At 51.4% G+C, this 18,576-nt stretch overlaps 2 protein-coding genes across 3 annotated transcripts; one reads left to right on the plus strand and one right to left on the minus strand.

Annotated features, from left to right (window-relative positions):
* Positions 1 to 2,739: 2,739 nt before the first annotated feature.
* CCDC87 (coiled-coil domain containing 87) lies at positions 2,740 to 5,733 on the minus strand. Its single transcript, XM_039244870.1, is given in 2 exon segments — positions 2,740 to 3,173; positions 3,175 to 5,733. Coding segments are annotated over 2 exon segments (2,574 nt in total). The 5' UTR covers positions 5,725 to 5,733; the 3' UTR covers positions 2,740 to 3,149.
* Positions 5,734 to 5,900: 167 nt separating this feature from the next.
* CCS (copper chaperone for superoxide dismutase) lies at positions 5,901 to 17,880 on the plus strand. Of its 2 annotated transcripts, none has more exons than XM_039244848.1 (8): positions 5,901 to 6,020; positions 6,342 to 6,414; positions 12,265 to 12,402; positions 12,616 to 12,793; positions 13,325 to 13,385; positions 17,188 to 17,265; positions 17,337 to 17,440; positions 17,558 to 17,880. In XM_039244848.1, exons 1-8 carry the CDS (start codon positions 5,982 to 5,984, stop codon positions 17,709 to 17,711), a joined length of 825 nt encoding a protein of 274 aa, XP_039100779.1. In that variant the 5' UTR covers positions 5,901 to 5,981; the 3' UTR covers positions 17,712 to 17,880. The 2 variants fall into 2 exon arrangements, with proteins under 2 accessions (XP_039100779.1, XP_039100780.1); XM_039244849.1 differs by lacking the exon at positions 5,901 to 6,020 and adding an exon at positions 7,808 to 7,928.
* Positions 17,881 to 18,576: the final 696 nt, after the last annotated feature.

Genomic DNA, 18,576 nt, shown 5'->3' on the forward strand with positions numbered 1-18,576 from the left:
TTGAGAAATGCTGTTTTGTTGGGAAAACAAAACAAAGTTGATGTTTATGTGCCAGCCAACGATGAGCGAAGGAAATCAGAGGTGTTCACACTACCTATGCTTTGCAGGCAGGTGAGGCAGGCTGTAGCTAAGACCTCTTTTACCATATCTCACAGAATCAGTATACCAAAGAGACACATGTAGGCTTCTGGGTGTTTGGGTGAGACCTGGGCTTGACTTCGGGCTCTCCCATTTAATACCTTTATAACCCTGGCAAAGTTACTTTACTTACCTAAGCCTTCATTTCCTTAGTGTAAAATGGCTATTGACATGCAGGGAAAGTGTTCTGCACTAGGTAAGAACTTAATAAGTGTTAACTACTAACATGTCAGCTAAATTTCCTGGATATGTGAAGAGCTCTGAAAAATCAAGTAAAAAAATATCAAAACCAGTTGAAACATGGGCAAAGATGTATAGACATTTTACAGAGAAGGAAATGCAGATTTTAAACAGAAAAGATGCGACTTCACTCATAAGAGAAATGAGAACATAACTCAAATGAGATACTATTTTTCACCTGCTGGATGGTACAGGTTGAAAAATTTGATAACATTCTGTTGGTGAGAGTAGGGAAAGAAATATACTCATACAATGTTGATGATACTGCAAATTGTTACCACCAAATGCTTATGCTTAGATATAATTCCACTTCCAGAAATTTAAACTATGGGAATAGTTGCACATTCTAAACAGGTGAGCAGGGATGTTTTCTAGAGTGTTTTGTGTGTGTTTTTTTAATTTCTGAGAGAGAGACAGCGTGAGCAGGAGAGGGTCAGAGAGAGAGGGAGACACAGAATCCAAAGCAGGCTCCAGGCTCTGAGCTGTCAGCACAGAGCCCGACGTGGGGCTTGAACCCACGAACCGTGAGATCATGACCTGAGCCGAAGTTGGACACCCAACTGACTGAGCCACCCAGGTGCCCCAAGAATTTTGTGTTCTTAAATGTCCATGAATGAGGGACTAAAGAAAATAAAAATACACACTGTGGAATACTGTGTAGCTCTCAAAGAGAATAAGGCAGCTCTGTGTGTATTGATATGCAATGAGCTCAAGCATGTTACAGGAAATAAGAAATGGGGCAAAATAGCAGTATAATGTGTTATTAGTGGTGTAGTTATAAACATATGCATGGATAACACATGCATATATGCTCGTATATGCATAGGGTCTCTCTGAACTGGTTCATACATTAGCCTGTGAGGCCTTAAGTAATCTAACCTACCCCTTGGCATCTTGTGTAGCCTCCTCTGACCCATCTCTCCCCTCTGCTCCACTGCCTCTGCACTGGCCACCTTGGTTTTCTATAACACTCTAGGTACCTGCCTGCCTTAGAGTTTGTAGTGGGTGTCATGGAGGTTATCCTCAATGTCCACAGAGCTCACTTCTTCTGTCCTTCAAGATTTTGTTGAAACTACTTTTCCAGGGGCGCCTGGGTGGCTTAGTCGGTTAAGCATCTGACTTTCGCTTAGGTCATGATCTCACGGTTTGTGGGTTCGAGCCCCGCGTCAGGCTCTGTGCTGACTGCCAGCTCAGAGCCTGGGGCCTGTTTCAGTCTGTGACTCCCTCTCTCTCTGACCCTCCCCTGCTCACGCTGTCTCTCTCTCTCTCTCCTATAAATAAAAAAACCCAAAAAACATTTAGAAAACTTACTTTCCCAATGAGGCCTGCACTGGCCACCCTAATTAAAATGACATTCTTGGGGCACCTGGGTGGCTCAGTCAGTTAAGCATCTGACTTCGGCTCAGGTCATGATCTCCCGGTTTGTGAGTTCGAGTCCCGCGTCAGACTCTGTGCTGACAACTGGCTCAGAGCCTGGAGCCTGTTTCGGATTCTGTGTCTCCCTCTCTCTCTGATCCTCCCCTGCTCATGCTGTCTCTCTCTCAGAAATAAATAAAACATCAAAAAAAAAATTTTTTTTAAATGACATCCTTCACCATTTGTTTCCTCTTACCCTACTCTCCTTTTTCTTTAGTCCTCAGTGCTTATTGCCTTCTAACAACATTCTATTGTTCAGTGTGCTTAGGTACTATGTTTATGGTTTATGATCTGTTTCTCCTGAGTAATGTAGATGTATACTCTACGAAGGGTAGGGATATAGACCAAGCATGTATCACCTAGTAGGTTCATGGTAAATGTTTGCTGAATAAGAGAATGGAAAGATACATGAGAACTGGTGATGGTCCTGCAATGGGTGAACTAGGGTATGGGAGGTAGGATGGGAAGAGCCTTACTTTTCAGTATATACCCTTGTGTTCGTTGTACCACATGACTGTGTTAATTGGTAAAAACATAATACAGATTCTTAGGTCTACCAACAGGATCCTGGAAGTGGAAGTAACAAGCTTTACTTTATCTGACATATGATCGTCAGGTAGAGAGGAGTTAGGCAATTTGGCTGAGGTCACAAAGCCAGAATTTAAAATCCATACTTCCCACTCCAGAGCCCTAGCTCTTTTATTATTTTCTTAATGGTTATTCATTTATTTTTGAGAGAGAGCGTGCACGCGAGCAGGGGAGAGGCTGAGAGAGAAGGAGAGAGAGAATCTCAAGCAGGCTCCAGGCAGTCAGCACAGAGCCTTATGTGGGGCTCGAGCTCTTAAACGGTGAGATCATTACCTGAAATCAAGAGTCAGATGTTTAACTGACTGAGCCACCCTGATACCCTTAAGCATGCTCTTAAGCATCATGCCATAGAACCTCTTAAGACTCTAATCAGCCAATTTAATGTAGTATGACAAATGCTAAGTGGAGGTGTTCCAAAGGCGAAGGTTCGCTTCTCTCTGCCATTTCCTATTACAATGAACCCAAGGGATGGTCTCAGTTCTTTTGATATATGAGATTTTGCCTCTATTGTGCATGGCTTGAAATAAATGGGAATACTGGGCTTCTGGGCTTGGGGATGCTTCATGAGAACCTCACGTCAATATAAAGTATTAATCTCAGTCCCTGGATAGTTGGAACTACAATGTTCCTGAATCCTGCACCCCTAGATATCTCGTCTTCTAAAGCAGCCAAGGGGTCTGGAGGATCTGCTGGATGCTTGGGGATGAGGGAGGGGTTTGAGGGCACTTGGCCTTGTCAGAGAATAATGGGGGTATTCCCAGGAGCTATTAAAGGCTGGCTGCTGAGCTTCTGGAACAGCCTTGGCTGGTGGGAGGCCTTCTGAGCCTGGGCCAGGTGGTGGACCCGTCTCCGCTGTTGTAGCCAATAGAGCATCTCCACCTTGTCATGCTTCATCTTGTCCAGGTATCGCCGCCCCTTGAAGGTCACTGGCTCACCAAAGACTGACTCAATCTCCTCCAGGAGGGAGGCCAAAGGGGTCTGCACTAGATCGATCTTTCTGTGTAGGTGGTTACGGAACTGATTCTCCTCCAGGAAGCGACTCAGGCCCATGTCAGTCTTTTGGAAGAAGCGGTTGGGGTCAGAGGCTTGTCGCTCAAACCATTCCAGTTTCCCCATCAACACTTCCCGCAGCTGAATGGGCTTCAGGGCTTGCTCCCAGGCACTCACCAATGAAGGCAGCTGCCTCAGACGAGTGTTGGTGCTGTACTTGATGGCCATGTCCAGCCGATCCTTGTTGGGGACCTCAAGCACGGACCACAGCCGCTCCAGACGCTTCTGCAGATTCAGGATTTTATAGGTTTCTCCTAGGGGGCTGCTCCTCTTAGTTCCTAGCCTGTGCCCCAGCACTGTGTTCCAATCCCACTCTCCTGGCACAAAGTCTGGCTCTTCATCTTCCTGCAAGGGAGGTGGGCGCCGAATCTTTAAGGGCTCTTTGACAGGGGCTATGACCTCCACGGGGACATCCTTTTCATACATTTGGAAGATGACATGGAGGAAGTCTGTCTCCTGGCTGGTGAGGTACTTGAAGTAGTCACTCACAGACAAGGTGGTTTTCCGCCAGTTCATCCAGGAGGCTTTGTTTGACCACTTCTCCCAGCCTTTGCTTGCTTGGAGTGATATGGACAGCCTATCAGAGCTGGATTGTAAAACATTTGCTCCCTGGGAATAAAGTCCAGCTAACTTGGGATTGATGATGCGATACTCTTTTTCTTGATGTAGAAAGGCTGAGGACAGGTAGGTGGACAAGTCTTTATTGGCTGCAGGCTCGATGAGGGGTCCCTGGTCAAAAGAGAAGTGATCAAGAGAGACACGGCCCATCAACTCCTTGTAGACCTCCCTGATGTTATTGCCAACAAAGTAACCAATATCCATTGCCTCAATAAGTTTGGGTTCTAGTTCACCAGCCAGGTGATTGTATAGAACTCCGGCCCCATCAACATGGAAGGAGTCCAAAAAGTTTCTCTCAGAGACCTGCACAGCAGCTGCCTGGACCACAACCTGATTTCCTAGCTTCAAATTAACAGTTACCGGCTGTGGTTGAAGTGGAAGAGATTTGGGACACTGGAGGCCCCACTGCCCAGCGGCTTCTTCCTCTTCGAGGCTCTTCAACATTCTCTGCAGTTCCTCCAAGCGATTTGCTGCAGCTGGGCGGCACGTCAGGGCCCCTAGGAGTGGGGGCAGGCCTGTGTCCAGTGATGAGTACTGAGTCCTCTTCAATTTCATGTTATTTATCATCCGCTTCAGGTCCTCAGCCACTGTGTCCCCTGCCAGTTCTGGTTTGCTCTCTGGAGCCAGGACCAGCGGGGTTAAGGGGCGAGGGGGGAGTGGAGGAAGGCCCAATTCATCTGCTAGCTTCCAGCCCTCCCGCAGAGAGGGCATGGACTGACCCCTCCACAGGGGCCAGTCTCGGAATTGGGAGTAGAGGGGCAAGTGGGAGGTAGGGGGAGCCCCATCGGTGGGAGTCACAGAGTACTTGGGCGGTGACACAATCTGTGTGGAACTGAAGTCGATTTCTCTCTTCTTCTGCATGGAGGACAGCCATTGGAGAGGCTTCTTTTTCTTCTTCTTCTTTTTCAGTTGGGGGATGGACTTCAGTTCCTTCACTGGATCTGGCTCAGGCTCACTGAGAAACTCCTGCGGGCGGCTGAGTTGGATGAGATAGTTCAGGTTGAGGGTGCAGGAAGGTACTTGGGTGAAGCTGCTGCTCTGAAGCCATGGGTTAGGGAAAAGCTTGTAAGCCCCGGTCGGGCCTGCCGCATGCAGCTTGTGCACGCCACGGTGGGCCTGCTCTACCTTCAGCAGGGTGTGGAAGTCGGCGAACAGGCAACGATAGACCTCAGGGCTGGTAAGAAAGATTGTGCAGTCCCTGGCGAGGCTGGCGGTCAAACGGGTGAGCGTGGCTGATTCAGTGAAGACACTTGCGGGGGTGGACATGGTCTTCAGCAGGTTCAAGTAGTGTAAGAAGAGCTGCTCGCTGCTGAGCAGCACGTACACCAGGAGCCGCTTCCGCAGTCTCTGGTTGTTCAAATGGTTCAGACTAGGTTCGGCGGGAGGCTCCTGCCAGCTGCACTTCAGCTCGTCCAGAATGACCTGAGTGAAACGGAGCCGGCCTTCGGTAGGCACGCGCACAGCCAGGCCACTATTGGCCAGCCGCTCCGCCACCTGGCGGCACAGAGACTCCACCGTCAGCCGTGAGACCGGCAAGGGCAGCAGCATCGGGACCTCGGGCGGGAGGCTCTTCTGAGATTTTGGGGATGTCGCCTTGCCGGGGAAGAGAGACAGCGGGCTCAGCAACCGGTGGTAAAATCGCTGGAGCTCGGGCTCGGGCTTATAGGGCTCCATTTTTGCGCTGGCGACGCAGGAGGTCCGGCCACAAGAGGCCAAGAGGTTACTAAGGCAACCAGGGGGCGGGCGGAGGGCCCGAGTGCGCCTGCGCAGTCAGAGCTTGCCAAAGCGCTCTGTGAAGGGGGCGGGGATTACGTGCGCGCGCAACCGGAGGCGGGGCAAAGCGTGGCTTCCGAGGCCCGCCTCTCTGTGACGCAGTTGGAGGTTTGCACCTAAACCCTCGAGCGCTTTAGGTCTTCTGGCAGGTGCCTGGGATGGCTTCGGACCCTGGGGACCGCGGGACTGCCTGCACGGTGAGGGTCGAGGCCTCGTGTGGGAGCCTCTCTGGGCAGAGAGCCTCGGCCCCCAGGGTTAACGCAGGAAGAAGGGAAGGAGGAGGCACCTGGGGCGGGGCCTGGGGCCTCCCCGGAAAACCGCTGGGGCTCTTGGCGTTGACGTTGGATGGTTGGGGTATTGGCCTTGGAATGATCGTGACTGAAAATGAGGGCGCTTGAGGAGGGCTCACGTGAGGACGTTTTCCTAGGCCTTCAGGGCGCCCAGAGGGGAGGGAGTGAAACAGGGTCACGCAGGAGGGGTCCCCAACTCTCCTCAGCCCGTCCCTGCCGCCCTTGCAGCTGGAGTTCGCGGTGCAGATGACTTGTGAGAGCTGCGTGGACGCGGTGCGCACGTCCCTACAAGGGGTGGCAGGTAAGAGCCAGAAAAACCGCGGACAGTCTTGATGCCTCTAGAAGGAGCCGGCAAGTCTCTTAGACCAACCCTACTCCCATTTACAGGTGTAGAAATTGAGACCCAGAAAATTCAATTGAGAATTGACTATTCTCTTTTTCTTAAAAAAATGTTTTTAAACGTTTTTATTTATTATTGAGAGACAGAGCATGAGCATGGGAGGGGCAGAGAGAGAGGGAGACAGAACCAGAATGAGGCTCCAGGCCCTGAGCTGTCGGCACAGAGTCCGACGCGGGGCTCAAACTCAGGAACCACGAGATCGTGACCTGAGCCGAAGTCCGACGCTTAACCACTGAGCCACCCAGGCGCACCCGGAAGGAATATTCTCAGTCATATGGAGACACAGTCAGAGCCTAGAGTGGGATCTGAAGCCGGCCCTGCCAGAGCCCTCTACTGGCTCTGACACAGTGGTATCGCACATCTCAGGTGCCCAGAGAATGAGGAGCTAGGCTGAGGATAGATAGCCCCACCTACAGAGGGCGTTCCCTGGATAACAGGCAGCTCTTGCTTGCCCAACAACATAATCTTGACAAAGCAAACGGTAGCCTTGGCCATGTTCCATGCTAGGCAGCTCCTGATTCTTCCAAGCCAGTTAACTGGTCTGGAGGTGACCTTGCACAATCAGAAATATCTGAGAGGGCAAAGCCACCAGCATGACCCTGGGAACTGCTTTCCTTTGATTCTGTTAAATGTTCATCCAGTCTTTCAGCAGGTATGGAGACACTGTGGGGCTTTCTAGGGAGAAGTGTTGGCAAATGTTTCAGACAGTCTCCCCTCAGGTAACGAGCATGCAAGCATTGCTCATGGAAGAGAGCAGTTCTGGGAGGAGAGGAGATGGGTTCTGAAGCTAGGGCGTGGTGGCGCTTGGCCTGTATAGGGCAACAGCAGTAGGTTGTAGTATGTGCTCTAGGGTCAGACTGTTTATGGCCAGATTCCCCTCTTTGCCACTGAACGGCACTTAGACTTCATGCATGTTACTACCTGGGTCTGTTTCTTCAGCATTTAAACAGGCATAATGGAAACTACTCTTCAGGACTGTCATGAAGAATAAGTTAATACACGTAAAGCACTTTAAAAAAATCTTTGGCATGGAGTGAGAGCTCACTAAATCTTAGAAATTGTGAGAGGATAGGCTTACAGGTGGGAGTCTGATTGGGCAGAGGCATTTGGGGACAGATATTGAAACAGAGAGAGAAAGAGATTTGCTCTCTCCTGGAGGCCTGGGGCTTTGGAGAAGAGGGTTCTGCTCTTCTAGGAAATAAGTGGGAGAAGCTCCAGGCCCAAGGCTCACTTCCTTGAACCCTTGTCACACATCCTAGAGTTCTTTGTGGTTTTATGTTTTCTCTCTTACTAGGCTTTGAGCTAGGGTTTGAGCTAAACAAGGCCTGGCCTGGCCGCACTCTGCACCAGCTGCACTGAATCTTGCTCAGCTAGGGAGCCAACCTTGGTTCAGACCAAGGTCAGGAGTTGAGGAGGTGCATATCACAGGGAACTTCTCACTGGGGCCCTCCCACTTGAGAAGCAGAGAATCAGCTCTTAGGAGACCCCAGAAGACCTACCTGCATGGAAGCCAGTCCATCAGAAAGCCTTGTCTGCTGTATATCTAAAATATGTTCAGAAGTGAGCTTCTCTTTTTTCCATACTTTGGCCTTAATAACGATCCAAGTCATTTTACCTTTCTCTGAACGACACAGGAACCTCATCTTTGGGCTCCTTGTTGCCTCTGTTGCCCACTCCAATAGCTTTCCCATACAAAAGCCAAGGTGATTTTTAAAAATTGTGCCTTGGATGATATCGCTGTCCTGCTTAAAATCCTCTAGAAGTAATAATGTTTGAGAATGTCCCATGGGCCAAGCACTGCTCCTTTAGACCTTTAATATTTCTCTGAAGAAGGTAGTGGTATTATCTCCATTTGCAGATGAAGAAACTGAGTAGAAAACTCAACAGAAAGGTTGAGTAACTTGTCTAAGGCCACACATCTAGTATGTGGCAGGCTCAGAATCCAGGCTCCAGAGTCCACGTTCTCAACCACTATACACTGTGGCTTCTCCCAGTGGCCTCCCATTGCATTAAAATTAAAATCCAGATTCTTTCCTTTTGGGCCTTGTTTGACTGGTCTTCACTTACAGCTTCATATCTAGTTATTCTCTTATTTATTTAAAATTTTTTTTAGAGAGAGAGAATATGCATGAGTGGGGAAGAAGCAGAGGGAGAGAGAATCTTAAGCAGGTTCCACGCCCCATATGGAGCCTGAAGCAGGACTAGATCTCATGACCCTGAGATCATGACCTGAGCCAAAATCAAGAATCAGATGCTTAACCAGCTGAGCCACCCCAGCGGCCCTCTAACTCTCTCTTTACTCTCAGCTCTAGCCACGCTGGCTTTCCTCTCTTGTTACAACATATCAAGGTCATTCCTGCCTCAGGGTCTTTGCCCATGTTGTTCCCTCTGTTGGAATACCCTTGCCTGACTACATTCAGGCCTTCACTTAGAGGTTCACGGAGACCTTCCTTGACCAGCGTAAGTGGCTTGCCCCCGAATTGTTCCCTAACACCTGTTTCACTGATCACACTTTTCACTCTCTGAAACTCTGTTGTGTGTGCATATTTGACAGTTGTATCCCTGCACTGGAACCCATGCCATTTCAAGGATCAGAGTTGTGACCTGACTCGTTCCGTGCTCTGTTTGCACTGCCTGGAACATGGCATGTGGCAGGTGCCCAGTGTATGCTTGTCAAAGAAGGAAAATACACAAAGTTTCTCACACTGTGCTTATCTGAGCCCCCGGAGCCTCAGAACGTCAGCCTTTGGGGCTCAGTCCTACTTCTGGTGGGGCGAGGGGACCAAACATCAGCTTTGGGGTTGGACAGGCTGCCTTCCAGGCCAGTTGAGTCACCCCCTGGCCTCGTCTCCTCACCTGCCAGAGGCGGACAGTGTCATCATCCTGATGTGTGTAAGACAGAGCACAGCTCTTGGTGTACCCTGGAGTCAGACCACAAACATTCTCCCGTTACCCTCCGTGCACCCACTTTGCAGCCATTGGCACCCCAGGGCATCTCTGGGGGGACCCAGAGCTCCCAGCACTTCAGAGGCTACCTGGTGGCTCAGGATAAAATTTTGTTTGAAGTGAAGGCCAGTTTGGTAATTTGGAGGGTGTTCTCACAGTCACCCTGCACTTGCAGGAGAGGGGAAGCGTGTGTCCGTGCGGTGTGTTTGTCTGATGTCTGGCAAATTCTGCCCCTCCCCCGCTCCCCCAGCCGTGTCGCGGCTGCTGCAGGGGATCTGAAGACACAAGCCCGTGAGAGAGATTCCTGTCTCTTGGGTGCTCCCTCCCCCTAATAGCCTTTCCCAGTTTTGTGCCCTGGGCTGTTACTCCCATCTCTGCCTGATGGTTAATCCACACGGAGTCTGGCTCCTGCCACAGCCTGTGAGCTCCCTGAAGACAAAGTCCAGTGCTTTTCCTTTTTTTTAAAATTAAAAAAAAAATTTTTTTTAAATGTTTATTTATTTCTAGGAGACAGAGAGAGAGAGACAGCGTGAGCAGGGGAGGGTCAGAGAGAGAGGGAGTCACAGACTGAAACAGGCTCCAGGCTCTGAGCTGGCAGTCAGCACAGAGCCTGACACGGGGCTCGAACCCATGAACCACGAGATCATGACCTAAGCGAAAGTCGGACGCTTAACCGACTAAGCCACCCAGGCGCCCCAGTCCAGTGCTTTTCCTGACCCTGGCCTCCTCCGTGCCCCACACACACCTGTTCAGAGAATACGGAGGAGGGAAACCAAAGATGAAGGGAAAACCAGTAGTCTGTGTAGCTTTCAGTTCACGGGGCACCAGCTCAACAGGGTGAGACGGCTTATTTAACCTTTGTCTTCTGGACGGCCCACGGCTCCCCTGGGCTTCACCCTGCAGAGCCACGGACACATTTACTAAGAAGAAAGCAGAATGGTGGACATCCTGCAGGTGAAAGCGGCATTCTAGTTCCCAACCCATCACCTGTGCGCTGCCTGAGGGTTTGAGAGCTCTCTTAAAAGGCTTGGGAGTCCCGAATATCTGAATGAAAGAGAAGCCCCTTCTCTTCCTTCTTTGAGTCGGCTCAGTGGTCCTCAGAGCTGGGTGCGTGTCAATCATCCCGCAGTCTGTGTGCACACAGGGTGACTTCAGGGGTTTGGAGGGCACTGGAGACACACTGACTTTGGGACCTGACCCCCGTGGACCACACAGAGCTGCACTCTCAGGGGGATTGTAAGCGGTGCAGCGGGAGTTACTGGGGGGAAGGGAGCTCCTGCGTGAGGACAGAGGAGGGACTGCTTCTCAGGGTGAGCGCGGTGTCTGGGCAGGGTTCCAAAGCAAGGTTGCCTGAGATGAATTCCAGTTCCTCGATTTACCACCCTGTGCATTCAGGCAAGGTTCTTCAGTCTCTCTGTGCAGTCTTCTCATCAGTATATAGGGATAACAGTGCCCACCTCACAGGGTTACATGAGTATCAAATGAGCTAATATGGGTAAAGTATAAAAAAGCCCACAGTGCATGTGTGGAAATGTTAGCTCTCATCATGATGGTGATAGCACCCCCCTTTTATTTTATTTTATTTTATTTTATTTTATTTTATTTTAGAGCACATGTGCACACAGTGGGGAGGGGCAGAGAGAGAGAAAGAGAATATCAAGCAGGCTCTACTCTCAGGACAGAGCCCAACTCAGGGCTCAATCTCTTGACCCTGGGATCATGACCTCATCCAAAATCAAGAGTTGGACACTCAACCCACTAAGCCACCCAGGTGCCCCAGCCCCCCTACTTTTTAAATTAATCTATTTTGAGAGGGGAAGAGAGCAGGAGCAGGGGAGGGGCAGAGTGAGAAGGAGAGAGAGAATCCCAAGCAGGCTCCCTGCTGTCAGTGCAGAGTGAGACTGACACTTAACCGCCCAGCCCCCTCTTTTGATGTGTGCGGCAGTTTTGTTGACATAATTCAAATATCGTAAAATACACCCATTTTAAGTATACAATTCAGTGGTTTTTAATATGTTTAGAGTTGTGCAGCCATCACCACTATCGACTGTACATTTCATCCCATTATGAAGGAATCATACCCTTTGGCCCCCTAGCCCCCGGCCCCTAGTCTATTGTTGCTACAGGTTTCCCTATTTTTGATGTTTTGTCCATAATGGTACATGTAATATGTGGTCTGCTGTGACTGGTTCTCAATATGATATTTTCTGGGTGCATCGCTGTGGTAGCATTAATCAGCCCTTTGATTCCTTTTTATCTCTTTATGGTTGAGAAAAATTCCATTGTATGGATGCACATTTTCTTTTCTTTTTTTTAATATTTATTTTTGAGATAGTATCAGTGGGGGAGGGACAGAGAGAAAGGGGGAGACAGAGGATCCGAAGCAGGCTCCATGCTGACAGAAGTGAGCCTGATGTGGGGCTTGAACCCACGAACCGTGAGATGACGGCTGCACATTTTCTTTATCTATTCGTCAGTTGATGGCCATGTGGGTTGTTTTCTCCTTCGGTCTATCATAAATAATGACATACTGATGGCCCACTTTTATAAAAACATCTTAAATAATTACCTATCTTAAGTTATAAATAACTCCTGGCATGTAACAAGGACACACAAGAATCCTGGGGGTAAGGTTGCTTTATCCCACTTTATTTATAAAGCCACAGACTCAGAGGTTGAGGCCCTTTCAGAGCCAGCAGGCAGCTTCTGAGCTTACCTCCAGCCATGGGAAGGTTGAAGATGAGAATGGGGAATTACCACAGGGTGTCAGCCCTCTGCTGCCCTCTCCCCCCTCTCTCTTCCCAGGTGTCCAGAGTGTGGAGGTGCAGTTGGAGAACCAGATGGTCCTGGTGCAGACCACCCTGCCCAGCCAGGAGGTGCAGGCCCTTTTAGAAGGCACAGGGCGGCAGGCAGTGCTCAAGGGCATGGGCAGTGGCTTATTGCGTGAGTAGCTGCTAGGGCCCCGGCCTTGGCTTCCCTGGGAGGGAGGGGGCCTGGAGCTGGTGTACATCTAAACCGTAGGATTTGGGAGTTTGGGGTTCAAGCGGCTTTGGGGAAGGCATGCAAGGTATGTGGGGCTCCCTCCTTGCCCTTTCTGAGCTGATGAAGGTGTGCGGTGGAGGTGACGAGCCAGCCTGGGTGTCTGCTACCTTGCAGAAAATCTGGGGGCAGCAGTTGCCATTCTGGAGGGGCCTGGCCCTGTGCAAGGGGTGGTGCGCTTTCTACAGCTGACCCCTGAGCGCTGCCTCATCGAGGGGACCATTGATGGCCTGGTGCCCGGGCCGCATGGACTCCACGTCCATCAGTTTGGGGACCTCACAGGGAACTGCAGCAGGTAAGTCCCCTGTAACTTCCCCAGTGACATCTTCGTTTCCCCAGCTGTGCACCCACCATGGCAGAGGCTGTATTCAGCCATCTACACATGCTTTCACGCTCGTTCCTCGCAAGTACTATAAGGCATATATACACAGACCCAGTGTACAGATGAGGAAATGGAGGCTCAGTCAGAGGCCCCAGGGCATGTACATGGTAGAGTGGGATTTGAACCTTGATGTTCCTGCTCATAGCCACCTTACTGCCTCTGAGAAGGAAGTAACTTCTGCTCGACACAGAAGGGCAGGTCGCTATGTCGTGGTGTTCATCATGCTGTGATGCAATTAGTTGCTTACTCATCTGTGTCTCCCCAAAAAGTTTATTGAGGGCAGGACCCACATCTGATTCCTCTCAGTGCCCTCAACCCAGAGCCTGTTACAGAGTGAGCCTGTTTGGTGAGTGAGTGAGTGAGTGAGTGAGTGAAATAGAGAGGATGGATCGCCTGGGCTGCGAGCCACTGTTTTGCCGCCCACCTGCTACCTTTCCTTCTTAGCTGCGGGGACCACTTTAACCCTGATGGAGCATCTCATGGGGGCCCTGAGGACTCTGACCGGGTAAGTGTCCATCTGGGTGAGGCTTAGGCTGCCGGAGGGCCCGAGGCCTCAGGCAGGGCAGGCTGCTCCCAGGGCCTTAGCGTATGATTCCTTTTTGGTGGGATCCCTTCACTTTACTTCCTTCCGTTTAGAAACATTGACCCTCTCTGTGGTTGAGGCCTGCCCCCCAGGAGCTCACAGTCTGGTGAGGGAGACCCTCAATGACCCCGTGGTTGCAGGGCAGTGAGATGACCCTTGAGGGAACCTGTGGGAAGCCCCAGGAACCCAGAGCAAAAACCTGATCCGGCCTGAACCTGAGGGCATGGGAGGTGGGAGAAAGCTTCCTGGAAAGCTAAAGGCGTGGAAGTTGAAGGTTTTGCCCGAATGAAAAAGGCCATTCCTGATGGTGTGACCCCCAGCCTGGAGTTTTCATTTTTCACCAGAGAATTGTTGCTCGTCGGCAGTGAGCTGCATGCTGCCTTGGTTTTTGCTTATCTGAGTATTACTTGTTCTGTTAGTTATTCCACATTTTCCTGTAAGTTAACGCCGTTTTTTTCCCTCAGGTAAATTTGGTTGTTTTTAATGCTATAATCTATCACGGAAACTTTCAAACATTCCAAAGGAGAGAAACTTGTCCCAAACTCCCATGTCCCCATCACCCAGTTTCAAGAGTGACCAACTCATGGCCAGTCTTGTTGTTGTTTTTTTTTCTAAATGTTTATTTTTGGGAGGGAGAGAGCGAGAGTGCATGCGCACAACTGGAGGAGGGGCAGAGAGCAAGGGAGACACAGAATCCAAAGCAGGCTCCAGGCTCTGAGCTGTCAGCACAGAGCCCGACGTGGGACTCAGACTCACAAACTGAGATCATGACCTGAGCCAAAGTCTGACGCACAACCGACTGAGCCACCCAGGCGCCTCCTGGCCAGTCGTTTTTCATCTACACCTCCAGCCTTTCTCCACCATTCTTTTGAAGCAAGTCAAGACATCATTTCATGTAATTAAGGCCGATTTATTTTTAAAAGAAACCTGATACTGCCACAGAGAATAGAAAATCAGTACTTGTAGCCCTAAGAGCAAGGTCATTGTAAAAATGACCATTGTAAGCCAAATAAATTAAGTGGAGTCCTGCTGGGTTCTGGCCTGCAAGGTCTGAGAACTGAGGAAGGGCAGCTTTTTCTCCTTTATGTGGAGATAAGTGAATGTTAGAGAAGATGGTAAAGACTGAATTAAACCTTTGTCCTGGGTGTCATCCACTTGATGATTGCCCTCACTCAGGAATTTAATGTTTCCTAATGCCTGGTCACATCTCCTTCACTTCTGGGGTATGTATTCCCTCTGCACTTGGAGATTCAGTACCAGGGCAGGCTCTGGGGCCGGGGCCTGGTCCCTATCCTGGGAACTGGCAGCCCCTCTTTACACCCTCCCCGGGCTCACAGGCTTCCTTGATTTGTAATTTCTCTCTGGTGAAGGTTTGCAGCCTTCTGCCACAAACCAAATGAAGCTACTGTACATGTTTCTTAATTCATGTACCTGATTTCTTGGATTTTTGACACCTCTGTTACATTTCCGGTGCTGAAAAGTTTGACTCCTTTCCCTTTTGCCCTGGGAAGCTGCAGAAGCGTCTCTGTCGGGTCCACTGCGCGGCGCTGTGTTCGCGCTCAGCGTAGCAGTGATCTATCACTGTGAATCAAATCATTCCCACCCTGGGGGTTTAAAACAGCAAGCATTCATCATCTCCGTTTTGGGGCAGGAACATGGGTACAGCTTAACTGGGGGCCTCTGGCTTAGGGTGACTATAACCAAGGTATTGGCTAGGGCTGCAGTCATCTCAAGGCTCATGTCATTGGCCGGCCTCAGGTCCTCCCTGGCTGTTGGCCAGAGACATCAGTCCTTTGCCACGTGGGCCTTTTCCTAGGGCAGCTCACAAGTCGGCAGCCGGGCTTCCCCCAGAGCGAGTAAGCGCAAGAGGGCGTCCAAGAAGGAGCCGTTCTCTTTTTTGTAACCTAGCCTAGTAAGTGATGTTGGTCCAGCGCACGCGCAGTGGAGGAACCCACAGGGATGTCAGTACAGGGATGCATCTTAGAGGCTGTTGTCCCCCTCGAGCCTTGCAAGGTGCTATGCAGGAGTTAAGCAGGTGAAGAACAGAGTGGGAATGTGAGGCCCAGCTGGCGGGGTTGGGGGACACTCTGTAGGCAGAGCCAGCGGGGAGCATTTGGGAACTGGCAGCACTGTGTCTCTTAGGAAGTGGAGGCCGGAAGGGTGAGAGACCCCCCCTTGTGGCTCTGCTGTAGGCCAGGCCTCCTCAGGGCAGGGGGTGAAAAGGGGCTGGGCCCAGCTGCTCTACTGTCCGCAGGTCCTTGATAGAGAGAGGGGAAGACTTGAGCCAGAGCTGGGCTGCCAAGGCTGCCATGATGACTGATAAGTCCCTTTTGGATTTCTGCATCTGCTTTTGCCCAGCTGGAAGTGAATTCCGTGTGGGGATTTACACCAGAGCCCGGCTGTCCCTTTGCACCTCTCCTAACTGGTCCTCAAGCTGCCTTCCCTTCTCCCGCCTGCCTGCAATCCTTGCTTTTCCCGCGCTGTGCTAGAGGCTGCTTCCCATACCCCTGTCCAAAGTCCTTTTTGGCTCCCCAGTACCTAAGGGCATAGGCCCTGCCAGGCAGCTTGGTATGACATTCAAGGCCCTGGGGCCCGGTTCCACTTGCCCAAGGGCAGGGGCAGGAGCAGGCCATGCTGCTGGGGCATGCCTCCTGAAGGGCACTGCCAGGCCGCTTGCTCTCTCAGCCTAGTCCTGAAGATGCTCCTCAAGGCTCCGTATCACCTCCCCTTCCTTGATCTTTCTACTATAAAGGCCCGCCAATGCAGGATAACAAAAAAAAGTGCCCGGTGTAAGCAGATGTCTCCCTGGAAAACGAGATAAAGCAAAAGTGGCGCTTCCTGCTGCTTGTCAGCCCTGTCCCCCAGTGACCTGCTCTGTCACCATTCTTCACAACAAAGCCACGTGCACCAGCCCACACTGGCACAAGCACTTGCTCCTGCCTACCGTGTCCGGTTGGGGACACATTTATTTGCACAGACGTGGGCCTCCGTGATTTACCAGTAAGGTCCAGTCACCTGAAAACCTGCTCACTGCTGTACTAACACTGTGTTTCATAATTGCTAGTCTGTTCGACGTCTGTCTCCCTGCCATGCTTCGAGCTCTTTGAGGGTGAGGGCAGCATGTGCACGCTACAGCACGCCAGCAAACTGTCTGATGGAGGAAGTGCTTGGTATATGTGTTAGGACATTTTTTATTACCTTCCAAGGGAAAAGGTAGGCAGAGCCAACTTCTGGGGGAGGGCAGGTCAGGCTCCTTGCTCCCTGTGTTTCTTCTCTGTGTTCCTGGAGGCTGGGATTTGGGGAACGGTGCTGGCTGCCTCCTGTGGTCAGGAAGCCAAACCTGGCCAGCTTAAGCCCTGGGGAATTGCATGCAGCCCGCCAAGGGCTTGGAGTCCACAAGAGGCTGGAGAACTGGGCTTGCAAAGAAGCGGGAACCAGGCCAGCTTTTGAGGTTGGGTTGCAGGGAGGGTGACAGCCTCGTAGAAGAAGCAGTCTGGTCCAGTGCGCATGACTTCCTAGGAAGGGGGCCGCTGGCCAGGATTTCAGTCCCAGGGAGGGAGCATCTGGTTGCCATCCTTGTGTCCTGGGCCATCCCGTATCTTACCAGACTGCACCCAGAGGAGGACACTGGTACTTTTAGGGAAGGGGAATCAGGTAGTGGGAAGCTGGAAGCTGGCTGCTGTGCCCCCTGTCCCCCTCTCCTCACCCCCATATCCCACCGCAGCACCGAGGAGACCTGGGGAACGTCCACGCTGACACTGATGGCCGAGCTGTCTTCAGGATGGAGGATGAGCAGCTGAAGGTGAGGTGGAGAAGAAGGTGGGGACCTTTCCCACCAGGCCCGCTGTCTGAGGCTCTTATCTGCCCTCAAAGGTGTGGGATGTGATTGGCCGAAGCCTGGTCATCGACGAGGGAGAAGACGACCTGGGCCGGGGCGGCCATCCCTTATCCAAGATCACAGGGAACTCGGGAGAGAGGTGAGTGACGATGCCACCCCCAGCAGGAGGCCAGCGGTGCACGGGCAGCCCCCCCCCAACCGGGGGGAGACCAGACCGGTTTCCAGTGCCCGCTCCTGACCACACATTCTCCCTCAGGTTGGCCTGTGGCATCATTGCACGCTCCGCTGGCCTTTTCCAGAACCCCAAGCAGATCTGCTCCTGTGACGGCCTCACCATCTGGGAGGAGCGACACCGGCCCATCGCTGGTGAGGGACGAAAGGAGCCAGCCAAGCCCTCTGCCCACCTCTGAGCATGGCCTCAGCCTCGGCAGCGTGACTGTGCTCCCAGCTGAGCACCTCTACCTGCAGAGAGAGGGGAGGGAGGCCCCGCTTGCCCAGTCCCAGCAGAACTCGGGTACAGGGTGCGTGGGGTTGCTGCGATGGTCCCTTGGCAAATTAAAGTTTTATTTTCATATAGAACTTTGGCTTTTGTCCGTGTCCCAACAGTGTCCCTTTATGGACTTGGTAAATAGTCCCCTTACCAATCTCCCTTTGAGGACCACCTCTTACCTTTGGATTCAAAACTGGATTCAAATCCACACACTTCCAGAGAGCTGCGCCCTCCTCCCCAGGGTCAGTGCAGGGCCCCAGCACTCATATTCCCAGCAGGGCAGACGCTGTGTTAGTTTCTCTCCGTGGATGGACTTGTCGCAGAGGATTATGGGGGTTGTGGGCGGCCCTCTTCTCCCTGCCTCATCAACCGAGTGTCAGAAAAAGCCGTCTGCAAGGAGAGGGATGAGGCAGAGGCACGGGGAGAGCCTGAGAGCTGTTGGATAACCCCAGACGCTCGAGTCCCCATGCTGGGCCTTGCCTGTGGCTGGCTACTTCCACACCTGGGGACCAAGAGAAACTCCTGGATTTTCCTAGTGCAAACCCCCCCACCCCACTTTTTAAATTAATCTGGCTTGAGTTGATTTCTTTACTCACAAGTAAAAGACTTTTTTTTAAAAAAAATTTTTAATGTTTATTTATTATTGAGACAGAAACAGAGCATGAGTGGGGGAGAGGCAGAGAGAGAGGGAGACCGCGAATCCAAAGCAGGCTTCAGGCTCTGAGCTGTCAGCACAGAGCTGAACGTGGGGCTCAAACCCAGAAACCATGAGATGACCTGAGCCA

The sequence above is a fragment of the Hyaena hyaena genome, unplaced genomic scaffold (assembly GCF_003009895.1).
Source record: "Hyaena hyaena isolate Hyena2069 unplaced genomic scaffold, ASM300989v1 scaffold_248, whole genome shotgun sequence".
Lineage (NCBI taxonomy): Eukaryota > Metazoa > Chordata > Mammalia > Carnivora > Hyaenidae > Hyaena > Hyaena hyaena.

Bases quoted from the DNA above. Each gene is read 5' to 3' on its own strand.
- CCS (XM_039244848.1), top strand. From the start codon at position 5,982: ATGGCTTCGGACCCTGGGGACCGCGGGACTGCCTGCACG. The intron at 6,021-6,341 runs GTGAGGGTCGAG...CCGCCCTTGCAG, and splicing joins ACCGCGGGACTGCCTGCACG to CTGGAGTTCGCGGTGCAGAT. The intron at 17,441-17,557 runs GTGAGTGACGAT...ATTCTCCCTCAG, and splicing joins ACAGGGAACTCGGGAGAGAG to GTTGGCCTGTGGCATCATTG.